The 25,535-nt window shown below is 37.4% G+C and overlaps 1 protein-coding gene across 11 annotated transcripts in view; it reads left to right on the top strand.

Moving 5' to 3' along the window:
* The window catches only part of LOC5565997 (probable nuclear hormone receptor HR3), a 499,362-nt gene that overhangs the window by 415,805 nt on the left and 58,022 nt on the right, over positions 1-25,535 (top strand). For all 11 annotated transcript variants that reach the window (XM_021846407.1, XM_021846406.1, XM_021846408.1 and 8 more), the window contains one exon: positions 13,198-13,425. In XM_021846407.1, the coding sequence (XP_021702099.1) occupies positions 13,198-13,425 (228 nt within the window). The remainder of the gene's footprint in view (positions 1-13,197; positions 13,426-25,535) is intronic.

Here is a 25,535-nt window from a genome sequence, read left to right as displayed (position 1 = left end):
TCAGTTGTGTAGTAGCCCTCTATTGGCACGGAGGGCGAATTAGCGTGCGAATTGGTTACTTGGGGCGCGCAAACGCATTTTGTTCGACTGGCAGCAAAATCCGAATTTATCGGTACTCCATCTTGCCAAGAAACTAAAGCTACCGAAAAATATCGTATTTAGTATTTGCAAATCATTTGACTGGCGCTTGACTGTCGATCAGAAGGTTGGAAGTGCAACAAATCGAAGCTCCCAACAAATGGATAAGAAGGTGGCTGCCATTGTTGAGAAAAATGCCAGTTCTTCTGTTCGAAATGTGGTTCGCAAAGTTGGGAAGTCAGTCAAAATCATACGTACAAAAAGTGAAACAGAGGCAACGACTGAAGACGTACAAAAAGAAAAAGGTGCCCCGCGACGACAAACAAATTTTAACTGCAAAAAATCATGCTAAGGAGCTTTACACATTTTTTTCGGACAAAGAAGGTGTCCAAGTTCCCAAAGAAAGGTTTGGTAGGTGATTTGGTGTGGTCAAAAATCTAAAAGTTTCGTTTCTACTGACACTACCAATAATGTTTAGGATGTTTACGAGAAAGAATGTCTGCAAAAGCCATTGCTACCGTTTATAAGAAAGCATGACTTTCCAGCTCTGTTTTGGCCTGATTAGCCTCTTGTCAATATGCGAAATCCGTTCTGAAATGGTATAAGATACGGGAGGTCAATTACATGCCAAAAATAGCCAATCCACCAAACTGTCGTCATCGGTATAGAAGATTTCAAGACAAGATGTAGAAATAGCACCAAGAACGTATCTGAATAAGCCGTACGGAAACTGATGGCAGATGAACCACAGAAATGAGAATTTTACAGAAAGAAAGATTAACAGCTAAATGAACTGTTGCCCCTACTCGCCTAATAGTCCCATGTTCAATGGGTTTTGTTATATAAATGGGAGTGTTATGCGAGTATCGGCAATAAAGTCCTTTTTTTCAATTTATCGATTAATTTTTCCTCTGGTAATTGGAAGGCAAAACAATCTCAAATAGTTTTTTCCCACATTCCAAAGAATAGATACAGAGATAATTTTTTATTTTCTTATGGAGTTTTTCGAATGATTCCTCCAAATTGCAAAGAAACCTAATCACACTACTGTAGAGATATTTTTAGAATAGTAATTCTTGCAGATGTCGATAGCTCAATTCACGAAACAACATCTAGGCGAAACTTTATCGATTCTTAGAACATATTTCTGATATGACCAAACAAATATCAAAGGAACTACTGGGCTTATCACCGAAATTCTTCAAGAATTTCTTGGAGTAATTAAATTATGTGGTTTTGTTAATATAATATCGTGATGTCAATTAACTTAGATATCGAGAACAAAATTTTTGGCGTGAAATCTTGTGGATATTCTGAAAAAATGCCTTGAGTAATAAAGCTGGAATTTCTGAAAGAACTCTTAGATATCATCCCTCAGAATCCATCAGTAAATTATACGTGCTTCAAGGAGTCAAAAAAACTCTTCAGGAAATAAAAAAGAGCTACATGAAAATCTTTCAAAATTTGCTGCATGGAATCCTGCACAAGGCAAACACCGATCTTTACTAAATTACAACGCAATCGCTCTAGAAACTCTCTAAAAGATTAAATATCGCAGGACTACCATCAGTGGTTCATATAGGGTTTTTCTCAAGAGTCTGTTCTACCGATTTCTCCACCCACTGTTACTCCAGTAGAATTTTCATACAGGAATTCATTCAGATAAACCCATAAAGGTTTATTCCTGGGGTTTTGAGGAAACTCATGTAGAATTTTTGTGATAATCTCTTCGAAAATTCTCTCAGGAATCGCTTCACAAATTCCTCCAAAGATAATTACGGCATTTACTTATTCGATTCATTAAGTAATCCTGAAAATAAAAGAAGGATCTCTAATGAAATATTTCTAAGATTTCCCAATAAATCAATTTTTTGAATCCACGTGAATTTTCTCCTGAGATTTTTTCCAACATTTCACTCTGGAACTACTCCTAAAGTTTATTCCGAAAATATTGAGTAATTTCTGAAGTAAAACGCCCATACGTTCAACACAAGTTTGTTTACGGTTTCCACTAAAAACAAAACTCCAGCAATTTTTTTCATTAGATCCTCCGATTATTCCTACACATTTATTCCAGCAATTATATTCAAAAATTTTAAGGATTTTTTCCTAAAAATTCTACAGGATACTATACAGACCTTGTTTATTCAATAATTATTTTAGTAAGTATTTTAGAACATCCCTAAAAACTTACTCAGGGGCCCATAAATTTGTTCTGAGCTTCTTGTTGGAATTCTCTTTCTCGGGAGCTCATAAGGATTCTTATATTCCCTGTATGTGCAACGATTTTGTATAATCTTTATGGAGGTATGCTTAGAGGAACTACTGGTGAAAATCTTTAATAAATTCTGATCGATTGTGGAGGTTATTGTAAAGAAGGGATTTGAGGTATGATGGTGTCTGAAGAAACCAGTGAAAAAAATTCTGAAAGAATCTCTTAAATGGTTTCCTAGAAAAAATATATGGTCATTTCCAAAGATAACCCTTCCCCAATTTCTGAACAGTCTTCGGAGTAATTGCTGTAGGCTTCCTTAGAACTGTTGTTCAGTTTCTCCAAGAAATCCTGAACAAAAACCTTGAAGGAATTTGTAAAAAAAAGTAGCTTCTGGTTAAATTCTTGAAGGAGATTTAAACAAGAACCTTGAAGGAATTCATAGGAAGCTCATGGATGAAAAGTTTGAAGTAATAATTTGAGGAAACTATCCCACTTCTTCATATTCCTTCCAATGACAACTGTGAAGATGTAGAAGTGTTATCGGTCTGTAGTAGTTATGGCTGTTTCTTCTCTTCCCCGATGACTATAACACCATTTCAATAAACTGCATTAAACAAAGCGTGGGTCATAAGCATCGCATTCAACCTCCAACCCATCACATGTCCTTTCGTTGAACTTTCGTCGTGAAGCAGGAAAGCTCCAACTAAATTGCTTCGAACCCGTATCAGCACCCTCGCTCGTAACTCACAATCAAACTCGAATCAACGCAACGAACGGAGATTTTCCTTATCGTAGGTCATGTCGTTCGTGAGGCGCTGGTAACCAGAGTGATTCAGATGTCATCGCCGTCGTCGTTGTCGGGGTAATATCGCGGCGGTGGTGATCACTATTATAGTTCAAAGCACTGAGCGAGCGCTGAGTGACGCCAATGATGGCTGTTGAATGGAATTACTACGTGGATGGCACACCGCGCCGCCGGAACGAGCATCAAATGTATAAATTCTACTCAACGCAAATCAGGGCTTACATGGCCGAACAGTGTTGGACAATATGTTTGCAACTTTTTTGATTTTGCATACAAAAGGATCAACTTTTCAGGCCCAGGTAGCCGTAGTGGTAAACGAAGAGCTATTCAGCAAGTCCAAGCTGAGGGTCTTGGGTTCGAATCGCGCCGGCGGAGGATCTTCTTCTTCTATTTGCATTACGTTCTCACTGGGACTGAGCCTGCTTCTCAGCTTAGTGTTCTTATGAGTACTTCCATAGTTATGAACAGAGAGCTTTCTTTTAAAAAATTGCCATTTTCGCATTCGTATATCGTGTGCAAGTACGATGATAAAAAAAATCCATTACGAAAAGATCCTGGACCAACCGGGAATCGAACCCAGACACCTTTAGCATGGCTTCGCTTTGTAGCCGCGGATTCGAACGTCTCGGCTAAGGAAGGCCCCAGTGGAGGATCTTTTCGTTATGGAAATTTTCTCGACTTCCCAGGGCATATAGTATCTTCGTGTCTGCCACACAATAAACGAATGCAAAATGGTCAATTGGCAGAGAAATCCCTCAGTTAATAACTGTGGAAATGGTCATAAGAACATTAAATTGTGAAGCAGGTTCCGTCCTACATGGGATGTAACGCCAGGATAAAAGAAGACGATCAGCTTTTCGGAACTAGAACTCAATTATTCATGGACACATGGCTGGTAGCAGGTCTCATTCCAAGGGGCTTGGCCACTGTTTCAATGAGAGTGTTTAAAAAGCCTCTATTTTCAATTCAAGCTCTGCTGAAGTCTTTGTTTTTTTTTCTGGTCTCTTAAGTGACTTTTTTCCTCATGAATTCTGAAGCGAAATTCTAGCTTCAGCGTTTATTAAGCAACTATTCCACTGGTTCTTCAAGAATTTCTTCTCAGATTCCCCGAACAAAAGCGTCAGTGTTTCCCCGAGTTTTTCTCTGGAATACCTTGTAGGGATTGCTTCACATGTTCCTCTCAAGATTCTTGCACCAATTTTCGCAGAAAAAAAAGATACTTGAATACTCCATATTTGGCTTCAGGAAATCATTAAGCACTCCAACGTTACTATACTGCTTCGCGTTAGGAAATGGATTAACCGCGCGAAGCAGTATAAATTCAACTATCCCAACAGAAATTACCCTGACCATTTTCTCAGAGACTATTCCAGGATTTCATCCAGCTATGTTTCCTCTAATTCTTCCAATGATTTCTCCACATTTTACTCTAGAAGATTTACAAAGAATCCTTACGCAGTTTCTCCAATAATATCCGCAAAAGTTTATTCTAGAGTTTTTTTTAAGTGGAAAAAAGTTTAAGGATATTTCCAATAAAATTTAAAACAATTACCACGCCACTTTTTGAATGCTCCCAGACATTTTCATCTGGATACCTTCTAGAATTCGTACACTGCTAACTTAAGCATTGTCCCGTAAAAAAAATCCAGTAATTTTTCATAGGAATCCATTGAAAATTCGTTAAGTCATTGATTGCTTTAAAAATTTCTTAAGGATTTCATTTAAAGATAACTCCTGTCCTCGAGTAAAATTTACACGATGCTCTGAAAACTCATAAGAGGTTGTAATACAGTCAATACTATATCAGGTATTCCAGCAATTCCTGCACAAATTTCACAAGCGGTTCTGTCCGATGTGTTTAATGAAATCCTGCATAGTGTTATTCAGAGATCGGATTGGCTTTTTTTTTAAATTATTTCTCAATTTATCAAAGAAATCGCTAAGACTTTCTTACGAGTTCCAGTAATTCTTGTAGGATTTTATCAAGGGTTATTTTATAATTTACACAAGTTTAATCAGATGCTTCTTCAAGATTTTCGTTAAAACTATTTCCTGGATTTTTTTTATTTTATTGAATTCTCAGAAAAATTCTTGATACTTCAACATTTCCCTGGTGATATATTTCGAAAAATGCCAGAAAAAAAACTCTTTGTTTAATTCTTTGGCAAATTTCTCAGGAAACTCATTAGAGATCTGCTTCAAAACTCTCATGCTTGAGTTTGTCGTAAAAATCACTCAATCTTACTCAAGCTGTCAAAAATGATTCAGTCATAAAGCCCGCCAAAAACTTGTGAAACCCGAATTTTGTTGTTTAAAGAAGAAAAATTACTATATTTTTACCATACAAACAAGAAATCATTGCTTTGAGTGAGTAAACTGCAGAAATACGAGACAATGAGTCAAACAGATGAGACTACTCGTTCATGGATTTTTGACAGCTGAGTTTCGTGATTAATAAATTTCGTGAGTTATGATAATTTCAATTTCTCACAACACTGGTATTTCCTGAAGGTATGCTTGAGAAATTCTGAAAGTCAACTTATCTTATGAGGAATCACTTGTTTTTACTCATATTCGCAATGTCGACGTAAGCGCCCTTGTCAATTCTAACTACATTATTCAGTGTATGATTACAAATAATGTGAATTAATATCTATGGGGCATCATTTCTAACTCTCATCTAGATACCTGCGTGGACAAAATTATAAAAATAATTCGTTATTTCTCGTTCCAATCACAAAAGTGTGCCGCGAACATGGGCAGTATAGTAGTTTCTGAAGCTGTAGGGCGAGAAGTGGGTATAATAGATCGGACATGTCCTGCACACAAAAATACCTGGGTAGGACAGTCAAAAGATTGTACTACCCATGATTTTATATGACTAAGTTGAAAAAATATTCGTTGAACAAAGAAATACCATAATCCGGGGTGACATTGATCAGTTTTTTGTTATATTTCCTAAAAAAAATATTTGCAAAAGCAAATGTAGCAAGCTTTATATTTTTATAACTAGTACTTGCACCCGTCACTCGTAACTTCATACAGTGCTTTGCTTTCTGAAAATTTTAAACATGTTTAAAAATGTTGAAAGTGATCTCTTTGTTTAACTGATTTGGGGTTACATTGATCAGCCATGTAAACATTATTCGGTAACATTGAAAATACTGTTTATACTAATATTATGACTCCTGTGAAGGCAAAACTCTTACAAGTCATTTAATGTTTGATTTAGTTTAAAATTAAAAACGTCTTGGACCGTAGATAACGCCTAAATGTAGGCAATTATCAAAGAAAATTCTGTATGTTTATAGTAATTCGTTATTTTTGACAACGTACCATTTCTATTAAAACCGCATTGTCTTTGCTTATATAAATTGCAGAACTCTGTGAGGTATGAATCTTCGGTAGTATCATCCATGGCCATGGAAATCATTGTTTCGCAAAGTTGAAAAATTTACGCATGAACAAAACCCAATTTCCGAAAGAAAAAGCCTATTTTTCTTAAACTCATCAATGTAAGAAAGCTAAGGATTCAAACTTATTACTTAATGTTACCCCGTTTTACGGATTTTCAATCTGAATACTAAACGTTTGGATTGCTTCTAAAAATTCCCCGTAAATCAAATTTTAAAATGATGTGTCATAACAAGAATTTTGTTAAAAAAATGTAACAAAATACAGACCCTCATTTTCAATATATTATATATTGGGCTACTTTTGAAACATAATATTTTTGATAAATCAATTGTAAATTCGGCGTTGTTCCAAGAACCAAAAGATTTTCTTAATACCGTAATTTGGGGTGTAGTTGATCAGTGGGAAGATCATTCCCGTACCCAGCTTTATATTCTGTCAAGAGAGCTATGATCGGATTTGTTTTATCCCAATTTCTAAATAATTATACCATGGAAACATTATTTTAGGAAATGTATTATGAACTGTTGAAGGGTTCTTCTCCAAATAATCGACTATTTCCAAGGCTATACAGAGACATCATTTTTTTTCTGTTCGGATGCGCCACTGCGACCAGTATTTAGATCTATTGTGGCATTACCCGTATCCTTAGTATATAGTGCATGTCGCATTACTCCATTTCCATTGATAGGTAATGAAGCATCGATTTCTGTACAGTTCTTGTTTTGATTCCTCAGATATTGATAGAAAATCGACTATGATGAAAAGGTCCCGCTATTTACACCCTTCATAGAAATTTACATCTCAGCGAAGGCGCGCCCCTTAGCAAACATAATCGATTAAATTTCTGAGAAACCAAATCGGTACTACTGATATTTGACAATGCAACGCTTTTAGTTTAGTCCCAGAAAAATACTAGAAAAAAAGGGCTTCAGGCTAGCAGCAAAACCAAATCAAGCTAGAAAATTTGATAATAAATCTTCGAGCTGTTTAGTAGAATTCTTATAAGTAGATGAAAAAACCGAATTTAGTACTATACCATTCAATTCCACTAGAGTTTGTATTCTTTGACAGATACGCGTATTTCGTTCTCAACTGTAAGGCCGTCTTCAGTGTCGTGTTCTAGAAAATTTGTTTAGTAATCAGAATTCACGTGAGTCCTTGAATTACCAGTACTTACAGTCCTTATTGAGTTAATACTCATGCTTCAAGTGTAGTCTCGGGACTGACCAACTCCGAGTCTTTAACCATCTGCTAGGTAAAATAGATTATTTTTCAGAAACTGTTGCCACTAACAAGGACTTTGTACCGCGAATCCTTGAATTACCAGAACATATTATATACACTGTTTCATACATTCCATATATGTTCTGGAAACCCAGTTTTCAATTCGCATTGACGATAAAAAAAATTTCTTAGAAAAAAATATTGTTTTTGTTAGTGGGTTGCTGATTTCAAAGAAAATTGCATACTTTTAGGCGTTTATTGTAGTGTATTCCATAATAAATCCACAAGAATCATTTCTTAAATTGATCGATTTATGAACAAATTGTAAGATTTTTGAGACATGATTCAGATTAAGTGGCCCTAAATTTAGTGAATAGCAAATCTCTTTATTTTTGGAAGTCTATCGCAGTCATTGATCAACTTTCCCCCGGAATCAAAAACTCCACTTTTCGACTTTAAAAAAAATGCTTTTGTTATTATAATTATATTTCGTCAAAATTTCGTTTATATTATCCTTATAAACTACACCCGTTACTGGTTTTAAAAATTGTTTGATGATCATACATGCATCCTACCAGGAAACAACAAAATCGCTGAAAAATGATCAACTTTACCCATTTTACGGTACTTGAATGGTTTTTCTTGTATTATTGTAGGAGTGCCAGAACTCAAACTTTGATAGACTTGTACATAAGTGTGCGCGTTTGTCTGTGAATCTTATTCGGTGCAGAATCCATACTGAGGGTAACGTTGAAAGTTCTTAGATACGATGTTTTATGATATGTTTTTTTTTTTTTTTTTGTTGTACCTATTTATAAAATTGTATAGGTCGCAATCGCGAAATGCTGTAAATGGTAAGATAAGAAAATAAAATGTATGCTTCAGACATCAAAATAGTTGTGGGAATTGTTCATTTCTTTTTGTTGGTAAAATATACAGCCCAAAAATTTTTAAATGATAGTTTCTTCCATTTTCCGATTAATTCCGATGTTACTAAATGGGCTGCATATTATTTTGTTGCAAATTTCTCTGGCTTGGCTGAACTCTGCCTTTTAAGTAGTGGTCTTCGATCCAAAGGCTTCTTTGTTGAAGTTGTACATTATTTCCAAGGTTTCCTTTGGTGCATGTTCCTGGATTACCTCCAAAAAAGTTCACTTGCGGCTGGGCTTAATTTCTTGATTATTTATAAGTCTTCATTGATCCATGATCAAATTGGTAAGTAAAGTTAAGCTAAAATTTAACTTTAACTTAGGAAGAATTTCCACAAGAATCCCAGGATGGTGTTCCATAGAAATCGATGAGATAATGTCTGAAATAACCTTTCAATATATTATCCAAAGGAATACTTAGATACATCTACGGAGAGAAGCTACAGAAAAATATGGGAAAAATATACCAAAACGTTTGAAGGAAGCTCTCCATAGATTTTACGGAGCACCATTTGAAATACTTCGGGACAAAATTTGTTAAATTTCAAAGCTAATCTCTGTTGAACTTTCAAAGTAATCATTGTAATGCAAAGTGACGTATTAGATTGGGCCTTAAAAAAAGTTGTTAAACTCAACGGAGCACCCCCTAAATATATACCTTAGGATAAGAAAAAAAGCTCTCTCAAAATTTCAACTCATTTGATTGCTCCCCAGCTGGCGCATTAAATTCGAAGTTTGTATGGAATATTCGTTTCAAATACATTGAAAATTGACCCTATGTCACTGTTTCATTCGGTATACTAGCAAATCTGCTTCAGATAGTGTCTCAATTTAAATCATGATACAACCTTCTACAATATTGTTCGCTATAGTATCAAGTAGTGTTTTTGACATTCTGGGTTAATTTGAACGCGATCAACAATTCTGACCCAGACAGAAGATGAAGTGCTATTTCTCATATGTTTGAGCTGAACATTCCATATTAACTTCAATTAAATTGCGCCAGCACATGGAACGACCAAATGAGCTGAAATTCAGGAAGCCTTCCTCTAACCCTAAGAAATAATCCTGGGGGGTGCCCCGTGGAATTATACAACTCTATATTTCTCCTACTCTGAGTTGGGCCAGTTTAGTGACGTATTAGCTTGAACGGATATGGATACGGAAAAATGTTAGTTCGAGTCTAGTACACGACACTGAAGACGGCCGTACACTTAAGGTCAAAATACGCGTATTTGTCAAAGGATACACATTCTAGTGGAATTAAATGGTATAGTACTAAATTCGGTTTTTCATTTACTCATGAACAACTATTTTGTAGGAAATTTTTGGTAACATCTCTGGAGAAATTATTAGTTGATTTCTTAAAGATGTTGTAAACGGGAATCTTGTAGGAAGTCTTTAGAAAATCGATGGAAAAATCTTTGGATAAACTCCTGTAGAACTTAGGGCTTTGTTGAAAAATTCTGAAAGTGTCTCTGGCGGAATTCTTGATGGAATCTCTCATGTAATTTCTGTACTTATCCTTAATTCCTAGTTGAACTCTTGACGGTATCTGAAAAAAATTTTTTTTGTCAAACTCGCGATTGGAAAAATCTTTCAAGAGCATATTCTTAAATTCATGTTATGAAGAATTATTCAAATTTTATTCCAATCTGTATATAAATAAATTAGACCTAATCCTCTAATGTTGACCATTCCAAACAGCTGTAAATGTATTGTCCAATACTGTACCATCCATCGGAATCGTTTCGGTTGTGGAGGTGGTGCACTTTGCCGGCTTAGTTCGAATGCGCCCCGGAGAAAGATGAACTCGTGAGGAGGCGTGGTTGGTGGTATTGTCATAGTCATCGGTCAGAACCCTGTCCTGCTTCGCCATTCCGAAATGGGAAGGAGAAGGCGAGTGGAGCTGCAATCGGGGAGCCGAGTATTGCACGTTCAGCGCTTCGGCGGCGGCCCGGCAAGTCTCGGGGTGCTTACTTTGGCAATTGTTATTGTTATTGTTGTCGCCAATGGGCGTTTGTTGTTGTTCTCGGGAGTGAGTTGTGCTGCTCGCGTTCGTGCTTTGAAATTTATTGTACTATATATGCAAATAATATGTTTATTTGCAGAAAATAGCACTTTTGTACGGTACGTGTGTACGGCGCGGCCAAGTGTCGATGAACCCCTCGTGCCATGCCGGAACGGTAGTAGTAGGTGATGTGGCGCTCCGGTTTGGAATCTGCTCTGAGGCAGGGCTGACACCTGAGAGGAATGGAGAAGACATTGGTGGAATACCTACATATTTGAAAACGAAAAAGGTTTCCTATCCAATTTCTTCAATATAGAAAGCCATTTAGAAGTTTCAAGCTTCGACTTGTATTTGTATTTGGATGCAATCAAAATTTTTGAATAGCCAATGTCGGTACCACCATTTAACGACCAATTACAAGCACTTGAGCACTCAAAGTACCTCTTTCCTCAATTTCATCAATCGATCAATTCAAACATCATGCTTCAAATTCCTCGAATCGATACGAGGCGCTCAAGAGTTACCAACTACCATCAAACAGGAGAGGTATTCCTACCTCTCCAACTCATCAAACTCGCTGTGGCATCCAAAATATGAATCTTCCAGAAGTTGTTTTTTACGACCGCCGCCAAGCAGCTGAATCCGCATGGCAGAAGCCATGTGATAATAATCCACCGAAAATGTAAAAACCATCCAAAAATTGCGAGTGGAAACCCCACTCGCCTCACCATCCACCACTCGTCACTCAAAAGCTCGAGCAAGAACTTCGGCCAGCTGGTCGTCGCGATCAGAACATACTTGAAATTGCACACAAACCATCATCGTCATGAACATCATCATCATCATGATCGCCACCACCGGACGTCAACGACGACAACGCCGACAAAACCCGTATAGGTAACCGAACTTACTTTCGGACATTGACGCCCCGGACCTACGAAAACCTGAACTCAAGTCGCGAAGCGAATGACCGACACCACCGAAAGAGATCAACGAACTCTCGGACCGAGACTCCACCACGCCGATCGCGCTTCTTGCTTCTTGCCTTATTTTAATTTTCGCACACGTTGCTTCTGAGTTCAACTCAGAACGTTGTCTTGCATTTTATTTTTAGGTGGTTCTTTTTCCTTTCTCGCCACGCGAAATTCGGCGCGGCCTTCTCCCAATTGTTCGCCGCCGATCGTTTCGTCATAATACCGGTTTTCGTTTTTTTTTGCGTTCGCGATCTCCCATCGGCGCGCGATCGCTCAGAACGAACTTCCTTCGCGCGCGGGGGATTCGGTGCGTTTGGGGAAGACAGAGAGAGAGTGTAAGAATGAGACGTAGGGTGGCCAGGTTGATTTTTTTTTGCAATATCGGTGGCATTGATGAACAACATATTGTCAAAATGATGACATTTACGATATTTTTCCAACAGTCTTCCTTCCCCAAACGGACAGAAATTCTAGAAAAATGAAAACCGTCCTTTTCTCTATTTTGTCATTTTGAAAAGTTACGCGAGAAAACTTTTCAAAAGCACCTATTTAACATTGAGAGGCTCTCTTGGTTTACTTTCTCTTTAGTCAAATCGATAGAGTTTTGCACGAAATTTGAAATATCGATAGTTAATTGACTGAAAGGACCTCCGAGAAATTGGTGAGTCTGGCCACCCTGAATCGAGAGCTAGAGATCGCTTCGGTAGTACAAGCGCGTACGGATGATGAATGGCGATCGCGGAGAAATGAGCGCTACTGGCAGAAATGTTTGATGAACTGCTCTTCGGCGGGATCGCGGACGGTTTTCGCGAGAGGTTGGGTTGGGAGAGGAGAGGGATCCCAAAATTTGGCGTTCGTGTGAAGATGCGCGTGCGAATGGGGGACGCGGCAACGTTCTACCGGCAGGTCGTTCTTCTTCTTCTTTCTGGCATTACGTCCCCACTGGGACGAACCTGCTTCTCAGCTTAGTGTTCTTATGAGCACTTCCACAGTTATTAACTGAGAGCTTACTGTGCCAATGACCATTTTTGCATGCGTATATCGTGTGGCAGGTACGAAGATACTCTATGCCCTGGGAAGTCGAGAAAATTTCCAACCCGAAAAGATCCTCGACCGATGGGATTCGAACCCACGACCCTCAGCTTGGTCTTGCTGAATGGCTGCGCGTTTACCGCTTCGGCTATCTGGGCCCCCAGGGCAGGTCGTTGACTTTGGCGAATTTTGTTTTGATTCGGACCGTTCGAAAGACGCTAAGGGGTTCTGCGGGCGCTCCGTGTACCACTAGTGAAGATTTTGGACTCAAAGAGGAAGTTTGCAATGTATCTGGATGCTCCGGGACGCTCCAAATCGTGGTGAACTTGAAATGGCTGTAAGCTCAACGGTTTTCGATAGCATGTTAGGTAAATTTTTGTAATTATTTAAATTTGCGAGATATCTCGATCTGCTTTACAAAATATTTGAAATACTTGTCTAGTTTTCTACAATGAATTTAAGTCTCTGAAATAAATTAATCCCATTTTCCATCTCTCTATTATCATCCACAGCGCAAATCGAAATCATCCCCTGCAAAGTGTGCGGCGACAAGTCGTCCGGCGTCCATTACGGTGTGATAACCTGCGAGGGATGCAAGGGCTTCTTCCGGCGCTCGCAGAGCTCCGTCGTCAACTACCAGTGCCCCCGGAACAAGCAGTGCGTCGTCGACCGAGTCAACCGGAACCGGTGTCAGTACTGTCGACTGCAAAAGTGCCTAAAGCTGGGAATGAGTCGCGACGGTGAGTACCTTCTCCGGTTACCATCGCCATATACAGTAACAGTTATCGATAACTCACAGATATGGATCAATGTTGGATCAAAAACAGAATTTCTGGACAAATAGTTTCACAATTACACAAATACATTTTTATAATTCTTAACAGCTTTCCATGCAATTAAAATAAGGTTTCATCTAGAAACATTGATTCATAAATGTGGAGTAGCGAAAGCAATACCACTGTAACTGTTATGAATCAAAGATAAGGCTATCTCAAAACAATCTTGTAGATAAATTGCTGTTGTAGTGTTCTGATCCTTAATATGAGTATGGTTGCTCCATAATTCCTCTTAGTGGGTTGGTCAACTTTTGAAAATTGTCTTGTATCTACACTTTTTCACAAATAACTGTTGAATTTGATTTGTATCTATAGAAACAACTAAATTCTTCAATGCCAGGGATGAAATATTGGTTTGTTTTTTTAATCATATTTTGTTCTGAAAAATGTTTCTTACTTGATCCATAACTGTAGGGTGACTGTACATACAAATAGGTTTACGTAAAATTATCACCTAAAACCGAAACCGAAGTCTAAATTTGGTGCAGCAAAAAAAACTGGACCTAAACCGGCCCCCAGGATACTTCAATTCAATCCACACGAGCTATCCCAGCTATCAAACAGTCGTAAATGGTGGCAATTTAGCTTTATCTAAACTGCCTAATCTCCATCTAACTATTATATCGGATGGATATATGCATCAAGAGACTCAAACCAGGCCGGTGGTGGTTTTCGTTGGCGTGTTTCTTTGTCCATTTAACCGAGAGACCGGCGACAGTATCCGTCCACGTCCAGCTATTCACGCCATTCTTCACGTGGTTGGCTCGGTACTGAAAGTATCGCGGTGATGGTGCTGCCTTCTGCTGAAGGCGCCACCACAATCACATAAATTGTCCGTTTTTTGGTTTCTCGCGGGGAAACGGGGGATTACGAGGAAAAATTGTAGTAGCTTTGCTTATATACTTTTGAGGTAGAGCGGATTTCGTCACTGTTGTGTAGGTATGGTGGGCTTAGGTACTGCTTCCGTCATTATAACGGAAGAAGGAAGTTATCAAAATTTATGAGGTCCAGCTCATAATGGAAGTCCTTAGCTGCAACAAATTTAATGTGGTTCAGAATAACACAGTATGACGTTGAGTCATTACAGAATTAGTGAAGATTTGAGACGAGTTACTGTAAATACCGAATTTACTTCTTGAAATAAGTTACTTGACGAATGTTTTATCTTATGAGAACTTTCGAAGTGTTCGAAACATACTTTTTCTCAAGAATACCTTAAGTACATCATTCTTTGTAATTCCACTCATATGTCAAAAGTGGGAACTTATGGTGTATTTAAGAAACTTTTCTTTCGTATTACGCTTTACAATTGAATAACCTGAATTGAATAACTGAATTTTTGAGTACAAATCAATCATAATTGGTTCACATGACGTGCAATTCTGTTATTAACTCTCTTTCCAGAGTTCAATTTTCTAGAATATGATTCCTCGCTCATCAGTTCAATTTAGCAGTCAACTAACCATCCAAAAAAGATCAAACTTGGCATTTCCTAGTTTTGTTTCCTTTTGTTATAGACCAACATATTTGTTTTATTTTACAACCTAAACAAATCTATTTTTTCTCAGTCCCTGTTGAAACGAGAAACATTAGGTGAAATTTTTCGAAACAATAGCAGTTTTTGATCCCAGCTCGATTGCTTCAATAGGAAAAAACCAGAGCATGGGGGGTGCTTATGAATTAGGGTAAATGTTCCAATAGGGGAGGTACTAAGCACGGTTCAACTTCATTGAACCCCTCAAAATTCAAGAAGCGCAATAAATGTACATAGTATTGTTGTAATTTGAAGTAACGATCATTTGCTTAATGAGAAAACTGATTTCATAGCAGTAACCATCAGCATGTCAGTGATAAATAATAACTCTTGGTACACTGTTCCTTTAGTTGAGGTTAATTTTTAATTTGTGTTTCTATTGTTGAGGTATCCCTTGTTTTCTTATGGGATCCTCCACTATAGGAACACTTTACCGCAACTATTGGTACAAGTGAGAACATTTTAAGCAGTTTTGGTGTTATTTTATCAAAATTAAAGCTTTCGGCTATTTCGTGTATCAATAAGCCAATACATCGATTGGCGGTGTTTTTATTGGCTAATTCAATAAAATCAGTGTAAATGGCTCTACCACAACTATAGGTACACCCACAACTAATGGATCAATTACCATATCTATGTGTGTAATATCAATATAGAGCTTTGGCACTTCTCAGCAAAAAAATGTTGGAAACTTTCACCTACCCCGGGCAATCTGTATGCCAAAGGGGATTAGGCTCTGTGGATCTTATTTGTCGGTTTAACTTATCCTTATTAGTCTGCTGGACAGGCTTCTCAGTTAGAAACCGTCTCACTATGCTGCATGTTCCAAGAATCACCGCTTTTTGGATGCTGTGTAGGATCTTCTTCAATTCCAACTCGTCTAAGGACCTTAGGAAAGATTTCGGGACAATTCCGATCGCTGAAAGGACTACTGGAACTATACGGACGTCCTCTAGATGCCACATCTACTTCAACTCCTCCGCTAAGTCATGGTACTTTGCTATCTTGTTGGAGAACGTTGATTGAACATTGTGGAAATATTATTATTATTATTATCATATTATATTATCTTTATATTTATTATATTTATTATATTTATTATATTATTATATTATCATATTATCTTTGACACATTTTAAGCCGAATTCTAAGTGGAATCTTGATGAGAATTCAGCCCGATTTCAATTAAGCAAATTACATGCGAGACCCTTAAGATTCAATGGTATGGCCTTGAACTTTACTCAATAATATTTTTCACACGAATTCATAGGATTACGATGTACGTGATCCTCAAAGCGCATGAAATTAAAAATTCTGTTCTTCGTGAGTACCAAGGCAGCCTTTCTTGGATTCAATCCTAAATGTCCTAAATCTTTTATTTGCTTTGATTTGAAGCAAGACAGGGTAAAGCTGCAGAGAACCTTAAACCCAACCCTTTCCTTTCAAAAATTGTGACCATTAACCTCGAGTTGCCACGAGTTGACTAATTACCAATTAGTTGACTAAGAACTAATTTTGGTACTGAAAAGAAAATAAATTGTAAATACAAAAAAAATGAATTTCGGCTCCGTAAAGCATTAAACACGATTGAGCCTCAAATAAAAAACTATTAAAAAAGAACAAATTTACACCTTTTATCATTGACTTTGACAAAGGGAGATTTTAAAGGCCGATTTATCTAAAACATTGCAATATGCAGCACTACAATACGACGCATGTTGTGGCCAAATATGAGCTCTTCAAAAACCCTGCTTAATTGATTCAAAAGTGTCATAAATAGGATCCGGCTCTGTTTTTGCCAAAGTTTTGGTAAGAACCTTTGAAAATTTATGATGAATTCTTCAATGAACTGATATTGGGACTCCTTTTCTTTCGAAATTGTTTGCAGAAAACGCCCAAACCATTGTTGGATTCCTCTCGATGTTACCAACATATGTCTGTTGATTTCTTTACCAAAATGTTTCTTACTCAATTTGATTTTTATTTTGGGTTTACTCGGTTCTATGGATTTATTTCAGGCATGTCCTACTTGACCATGGTTTCAGATTTTCCATAAAGTTTTCGAATTATTTGTTAAATATATCTCTGCACTTTTCTTTATTTGCTTGGCGGTTTTTCGAGTTCAACCGATCTTGACATTTTTGGAAATATGTGTTTAGTAAAAATTACCAAATATCTTCTTCTTATGATTGCTTATTGTTCTTTCTAGTTTATCACCCTGGCATTGAATTCGGGGTACAGGCTTTCAGAGATATGACATTCGGAGAAAAATAGTACAATGAAGCAAAATCAAAGAAAAAGTAGATCTATTGGGGTTCAATATCTCGGAATCCAGAAATCGACGTCACAATGGCGAATTGTGTCCCTACTTTTGATCACCAAGGCACATTTTGTTTCGTCTTGATTTTTTTAGCTTTCTTTAAATCATAAAGGATGAGAATTGTCCTGTTATATGTCGCTTCCCTCGCAAGATTAAAGTTTTTTTATATGATGATACAATATTAAAATTGGATTCGCAACTGTTTTAACTTAAGATAAAATAAAACCATCATAACTCCAAACATTTTAAGATGATTCTTATCTTATTAAATCGCTAATACATTACATGTTCAATCAAACTTTGGTATCGTAATATTCGTTCATAGCTTAAGGACTACATTGAGGCAAAGTAAAGCTATTCAGAAAGATCAAGCTTAGCTTGGTAGAATTAAATACCGCCGGTTCATAATTATTACTGGTTGGCAAATTTAAGGAATTTTCAGATCTGGAGTACTTACATATTTGTCAAACTATGAACGAATGCAAAAATGGTCAGTTGACATAGGCTCTCAGCTATTAACTTTAGAAATGCTCCTAGAGCAGCTGAGAAGCAGGCTTTGACCCAGTTAAGTCGTAACGCCGGCAAGAGTTGTTCTTCTTTGGACCATAGAATTGCAAAATATTGCATAAGCTTGGAGATGTCTTTTGAAAAAGTGTTTATGGAAACCGAGAGAATCGAGAATGTCCATGATTAGCGTGACATTATTTTTGCTGAGCATCTATGGAAGTATAAAAATGTACTGATAAAGGTCGTCGAAAATGGAAGATTTGGCTTTCCGGGTAATGGTGCATTCCGGTAAACGGTTTTTCCAAGTAATGGTTCATTCCGGTAAATTGAATTCCGGGTAATGCTATAGAATCATTTTTAATGAATAATGTCCTCCAATGTATTCAGAACGAAACGCCGTTTAACTAATTTTGTATCAGCAATACAACAAAACTTGACCCAATCGTATCTCATGATTTTTTTAGAGAGACAACCTATGTTCTCAACATAAATGGACCAAAAATTTCCGAGGAAAGCAAAAGTACTTTGGGAGTTTCGTTAAGAATTTTGAAACGAATTTACCAGATATCACGCATGTGATCTGCTTATGATGTCGTATGAAACCTTCTAAGCACTAAATATTCCATAGTGGCCAACGAAATTCGACAGGATTCCTTCGATAGTATCTTCAAAAGTCTAACAAAGTTTTCCTGGGAAGTAGCTGCTCTCGTGTAGTATTCGAAACGGATATCAGACATTATTCACTGAAGCTGAGGTACTCAGATAGAATGTGTCGAGAATGTCATTGAGGATCTACTAATGAACAAGAATCCAGCAACAAACTTGCAACTCATTCGCCAAAATGTTACAATAAATCCGCCTAAATGTTGCCAAATTTCCGCCTAGCGAAAATTGCATGTACATAAGTTTATAGGGTGTTTATAATTAAAACACGAAAGAGCATGTTCTTGGCGAATTTTTCTAGAGCGATGTTCTAATTTCCATCGTATTAAGCTTTGATCAGTGAGAACTTGCAATTTTCCTATTTTTGCAGTGAACGGTGCTGATTCAAACCGATGCCAAACCACTCTTTCTCAAGATGGCTTTCGCATTGTCACTTAAAATTTTGATAGATCTTAATCGTTTATTGGAAACAGTGCAATGAAATTACCGCTTCCCGTTGCCTATATTCGTCGTATCCATTTCTATTTCGATCGCAATCAGTTTTGATTCGTCTTACAACTAACGGGTCACTGTAATATAGCGAATAGTGAACGTTATAATAAAACTTCAACTAGATTATATAGATCTTCGGGCATCCCCTCCATTCCTCCACCATGATGACATATGTGGATTTCCCTTAAAATTCCTTGGCTTTTTCAAAATGCAGCCTAAACATATGAGCACAATCATTTTCGACCGAACAAAAGTATGACGGTTCACAGTGCAGCGAAAACAATCTTTCACACCACAATCAAAGAAATGGTTTTCTACGCCGAACATCACGCATAAATTGATGCTCACAAGTTTTTTTGTTCTCAGTCCGAACGATGGAAAACTTTGTTTACGTACACATTTATATGCTGTCGAGGAAGGAATTTCTTCAAATTTCGTGAATTATAAAAGTTTTACGCCGTTTGATTGGAATAAAATCCTTCATGTAATGTGACGTTTCTCAGTCGATGGCCTATCGGATTTCGCTCGGTTCGTCTGCGTCAATAAAGTTTCGGTGAAAAAGTGCGAAGTGGATAATTGAACTGAAGTTATCTATCGAAATGTATTATTGCATTTTTGGTATGCAAGTGGACGAAGCATAACAGCTTTCACGAAATTACACTTGGAAAATGAATCTCTAATGTAGATAAGTTGGATTATCTGCTGTGTTGGAGCATTTAAAGTTTGATACGACGAATATTAGCACTTTTGACGAAGAAGATCGAATCTTAATTAAACTTGAATTTCAATAACAGCGTTAAAATCTCAAGCTTGCAACTTTTGTTCATGTTTGACGTTCACTTCGCCAACCAAAACCATTGGGGTTTTGTTTAAAATCACGGGGATTGTTTCTTGTTGACATTTCTAAAGGTTTGAGGGGGACAGACCTGGTGTAGTGGTTAGGACACACGCCTCTCACGCCGAGGACCTGGGATCGAATCCCATCTCCGAGATAGTCACTAAAAATTTCAGTGACGACTTCCTTCGGAAGGGAAGTAAAGCCGTTGGTCCCGAGATGAACTAGCCCAGGGCTAAAAATCTCGTTAATAAAGATAAAAAAAAATTTCTAAAGGTACACGGAAAACATAATTCACCCAAAATCTGAATTAAAATCTTGGTGTGTGACATAAACTCCGAAAATAAAAGAAAAAGTTCTTTTGTACCTAAATCAATACAAAACATAAGAAAATTGAGTAAACGTGTATTTCTGACGAAAGCATATGTGTTTGGTGCAAAAATTGAGACAGAACTTTGGGACTCTATTGTCAAGGAGCCATACTTGGAACCAACGTCTTTTCCTTTCTTCCGAAGGAAGTTGTCACTATAACGTTAGAATCATAAGTGACCCTCGGGGATGTGATTTGATTCCAAGTCCTGGGCGTGAGAGGTTTGGGTTCCAAACAATACACCCGGTCCGTCCCTAACACTGAAGCTTAGAATAGCTTGAAAATACGACATATTGCGAGTGAGACTGTGGATTTAATAAACAGTGCAAATGAAGGTGTACGTATAGCTGACAGCGAGTGACTTTTTAGTGACTTGATCACTACTTTCAATCTAATCACTGAAAAGTAACTCTTTGCAAAAAATGCTACTTTTTTGTCTAGGAAAATTAGTCACTTTTCGTGACAAACAATTTTCTGGATTATTGTTCGATTGATTTTTTATTCTTAAAACAAACAATTGTTCGATATAGAAATGAGTGTTTCAATAGCACAGCGGAACATTTTTTGTCGCTAGTATCAAAATGCATAATTTGAGCTCGCTGAATCTATTGCAGTTTTCAAAAATGTCATAGCACGTCAGTTTTTTGAGATACTTGCTGTTGAAAATGCAGTATTCATCGAGTACAGTCAACTTGCATTGCAACTTGTTTACTAGCTTGTGTGCTGACTTTTGTGCTTAATTCACTACAGAAATAAGGTGCTAAAAACCCCATAAACAAAGTTCGTATCATATTCGTAATTAAAAATGTAGTTTCTGATTATTTGGAAAAAATATTGTTCTTAGACACATACAGGAAACGACAAAATTTGAATGGAGACATCAATCATGTTCGGAAATTCAATTGAATCGATAATGATTCGGAATCAAACTATGTTTCTTACGAAAGTTTGAGTCCTATTCTGCATGCTTGGTGGAATAACTTACGAAAAAGTTTGATAAATTATAATTTAAATTTCACGTGAACGCTGAAACTTTTCCTAGCATAAGTTTCGTCGGACGTACAGTTTAAAATTCTGGACAGTTGCAAATTCCTTAGTAAGGGAAACATTTCACACATAATGTTTCAATATAGCAGGGTCAAAAGTTCTTACCTTGGAGGCTCATTTTAATTAGCATTTTCCATAGATATCTACAAAAATTTCAAATGGCTAACTGCATTAGATGTCTCAGCTTGGTGAGTTCTATTAATGATTCGAATCAAAGTGTTCAGAATATAAGGTAAAAGTAAGAATCATGGCCCCGCATTTCTATTTATTTTAAATAATTTAAGTTCCGGAAGCAAAATCTTCACCCACCACTTGTTTGCAAAGCTTGAAAACGTTAAGGAACCATACAGAATATTTTTTATATGTTCTATGCTGAGGTTTAGTTCGCTGATGCCTTACGTTTCCGTTATATGATTAAAAATGGTATTCACGGGAAGTAATTTTGATAGTTCGAACAGAAATATTGAATTTTTTTGGCTTGGACTTCGAAAATTTGTGATAAGAAATCAAGCAAAACTGCAGAACAGAATTTGACGAAATTTCTTATAGACATTCAAATTTTCACTCGAAATAAGATATAAGGACAAATTAGAACATATCGAAATAAGATAAAACAATAATTTCAATGGGCGTAACATGTGTCTCAACGACACCTGACTGTTGAAAATATCGTTGAAATTGTAGTACATTGTTGCCAAAGTAATTTAGTTATATTAATATTGGGGCTCATGCCTCTCTTTAAATTTACCCTCTTCATCTCGTGGACACATACCGTCTCCTTAATGATGTTTCATACTGATTTAAATGTTATGACCTAGTATCTGAAAATGAGTTTTTTAACACTTCTGCAGTTATGCTGTTGCACTTTGTACAACAGTGGTGAAGAAACCTCGCTTGTCGTCCACAGCCTCAGCTAGGTTGTTCTGACAGTAGTAAACCGCGTGAAAGATGATAAACTAAAAGTGTAGGAAATATTCAAAATTACTACATTTGACCCCTTGTCGGTGGTGAATAACCAGTAAAATAAAGATGTGGTTCCAAGAGCTATCGGAACTAACCACTTGGATAGAGCCTGCTTCTCAGCTTAGTGTTCTATAAACATTTCCACAGTTATTAACTGAGAGCTTTCTTTGCCGAAGTTGCCGTGTTCGCATTCGTATATCGTGTGGCAGGTACGATGATACTTTAGGGATGTCAAGGAAATTTCCATTACGAAAATATCCTGGACCGACCGGGAATCGAACCCATACACCTCAGTATGGCTTTGATTTGTAGCCGCGGACTCTAACCACTCGGCTAGGGAAGGCCCCAATCGGCACTGATAAATTCGTTAAAAAAGTGTTTTTCACTCATTTGAAAATTTCAAGCGATAAAAGAGACGTACTGCTAAATAACTTTTCTAGATTGTCATTTTCATTTTACAGTATGACTCACCTTCACAACAAATATCAACCAAAATCTTCAACTCGAAACCCAAACCCAAGCTTGGCGTTATCGTCCATTCACCGAAGGGGTCAACGACTTTTCTGCCACGAGTTCCGCTTTGGCGACATTTTCCCACACCCACCTTCCCATTTTCTCCCCCCACCCCTTCCTCGGCCACACCTCTAATCCAAAATTAGAGCCGTGGGAAAAATGATAAATGTCGATCAAATTGGAACAAACGACTGCCAAACGGTCGCCGCCACCACCGACGCCGCCCAAAGCGCAAAGATGCCTCCCAGCATGATGCTTTTTGTGTGCGGACATGGGGTTCCAACTCTCGTTTCTTTTGGCATCGCGACGGACGACGCGTCTCGTAAAAACCATGCACTACCACACCAATCCGTTGCTGCTGGTGCGGAACCAGCTGCCGAGAAAATCTAGGAAAAACAAATAGAACCACCACCCGTCGCGCGACGACCACAACGACGAATGGTTAGGGAAAAATATTGTCATGGCCTAAGAAAAGGATATTCTAAAGCTGCCAATTAAATAATTTGAAAGAGTAAAAATTTGATAGCTATTACAACAAATACAAATTTTTATTGAAGAATATATATTTAAATATCATAAATAAGTAATAAAAAAATTAAAACGGCTTCACTAAACTGCATTAAATCAAGAAGATTGAATGTTGTTTTAGCATAGTTTTGAATCTCCTGCCAATATATTTTCATCGCGTGACAAAAATACAAAATTAGTTTTTAGTAAGAGTCGTATTCTTCTTCCTTATCTATTGATCGCATCACTGATCAAAAGTGACTCCCAGATCTTTTTCCTTCCTCGGTAACAAACATACTTCCCGTGGTGATTGTGGAGATGCTGAGGTATTCGGTCTCTAGAAACAACAATCATTACACCCTAACACTCCTTCCCTATTCAAACTGACTGCAAGAACTTGTTCGGTGCTGTTTTTGATCAAAACATGTGAGATCTGCTGAAATGTGCACTTTGAGAGCCAATCAAGCATGAAGTAGGAACAATTGAGATGAGATGCTGATTTCCAATACTTCATTAAATATTTTTATCAATTTACTGGTGAAAAATATATTTTTCAGTGACTGTTATATTATTTAGTTGCAAACAATTTTCAAAATTTTACTTATTTCCTATTATTTTATTGTCAACTTTTCAATAAAACAAACTTTTCAATAAAAATGTTTGCCTTCTTTAAAGGCTAGTCAATTTAGCTCCAACCGATTATTACCACGTCAACCAGGGGCCTATTGACGGGCGATGATGAACAAATGAAAAGCTTTCAAAGGCCTGGCGGTGGCGGTGTTTTGTGTCTTGGTCCACAAAAGCAAGATTGTTTTGGGGTGTGGAATCGGATCCGCACCGGCGATTATGACGGCAGTCACCATTGGGACGAGCTGTCTTATGGTGTACACGCGCTACAGAGGAGACAGCTGCCAGGGAAAAAGAGTGCGTTGCTTCCTGAAAATGATAACCGCGGCTCTGGCGCCTGTGTTATATCATATTTGACAGAGCCACCAGCGGTGGAAAAAACATTTTGGCTTGCTGTCAAATTACAGTGAACTCTCCCTAACTCGATATCGAATTATTTAGAATTGATCTTCATTTTCTGTAAACTGTGACTTGTTTCAATTCAATAACTCAAGAATAATAAATGGAACAGAACTGTTTTGAAAAACTTTAGAAAGATCTTGAATTTCGATTTAAATTGAAGTAGAACTTAAAAGCACTTGAACTTCAAAGAATATTGAATCCTCATTTAGGGTTTCGATCTACTTCATCGCATGCACTATTATTCGTCATATCGAACTTTAGATGTTCCACCACGGCGGATATTCGAACTCACCTACAGTAAAGATTAATTTTCCTAGTGTAATTTTGTGAAAGCTGATATAGTTCGTACACTTGTACACCAAAATTGCATTAAGACTACCGTATTTCGATAAATAGCTTCAGTTCAATTATCCACTTTGCACTTTTGCATCGAAATCGCATGGACGAAGACGTACTGAGCGAAATTTGATGAGCGATCGACTGAGCCACACCAAATTAAGATTCTCATTTCTTCCAGCCCCCTGTGTGACTTACTTCACCGGGCACTTATTTACATTATGGAAAACCTTCGTACATCTCCACTGGAAAATTTCATTCCAATCATACGCCGTTAAACTTCTATAATCTCCACGAAATTTTAAGAAATTCTCTCAACGGTCGCATATAATGGAGTTAGTTGTGAGATGAATTAAAACTGATTGCGGCCGAAATAAAAATTGATGCGACGGATATAGGCAACGGAAGGTAATTATTTAATTTCATTAATACCAATAATTGATCAGGAGTTTATTTCTTCCTATAGTTTGCCCGTCTAATAGTCTTCCTGTAATTTTATTGATCATTTGTTCTAAACCTGCCACCCTAAGGAGGGGTAGCTTCTATTACTTAAGTAATGATTCACAATACCTCGCGGTGTCTCTGCAGCCTCTTCAGCATGACTCGGCAGGTTTTGTAGCTGGCAAAATCCAACGATCCAAAGCCAACCGTCATCTGGCCGTAAATCGTAAATTTCAATTTGATTACGGCTTATGCGATGTTTTTACAGCCAAAGCTGAAGCCGTTTCAGCCAGAAGCATAAATAAACAGTAATTGAGTTTGATGTAGCGGTCGGTTTTTCTTGCAGAATGCGGTGAAAGCAGTCTGGAAAATTATTTAGCAAATAATACGTCGAAATTTGAAATTCTGAGCTCATTCCCAGCGCCCATTTGGAAGCATAAATTTAAGATCAGTCAAC

This window comes from Aedes aegypti, chromosome 2 (assembly GCF_002204515.2).
Source record: "Aedes aegypti strain LVP_AGWG chromosome 2, AaegL5.0 Primary Assembly, whole genome shotgun sequence".
Taxonomy (NCBI): Eukaryota; Metazoa; Arthropoda; class Insecta; order Diptera; family Culicidae; genus Aedes; species Aedes aegypti.
The sequence above is the reverse complement of the archived record's forward strand: the minus strand, read 5'-3'. Positions and strand labels throughout refer to the sequence as shown.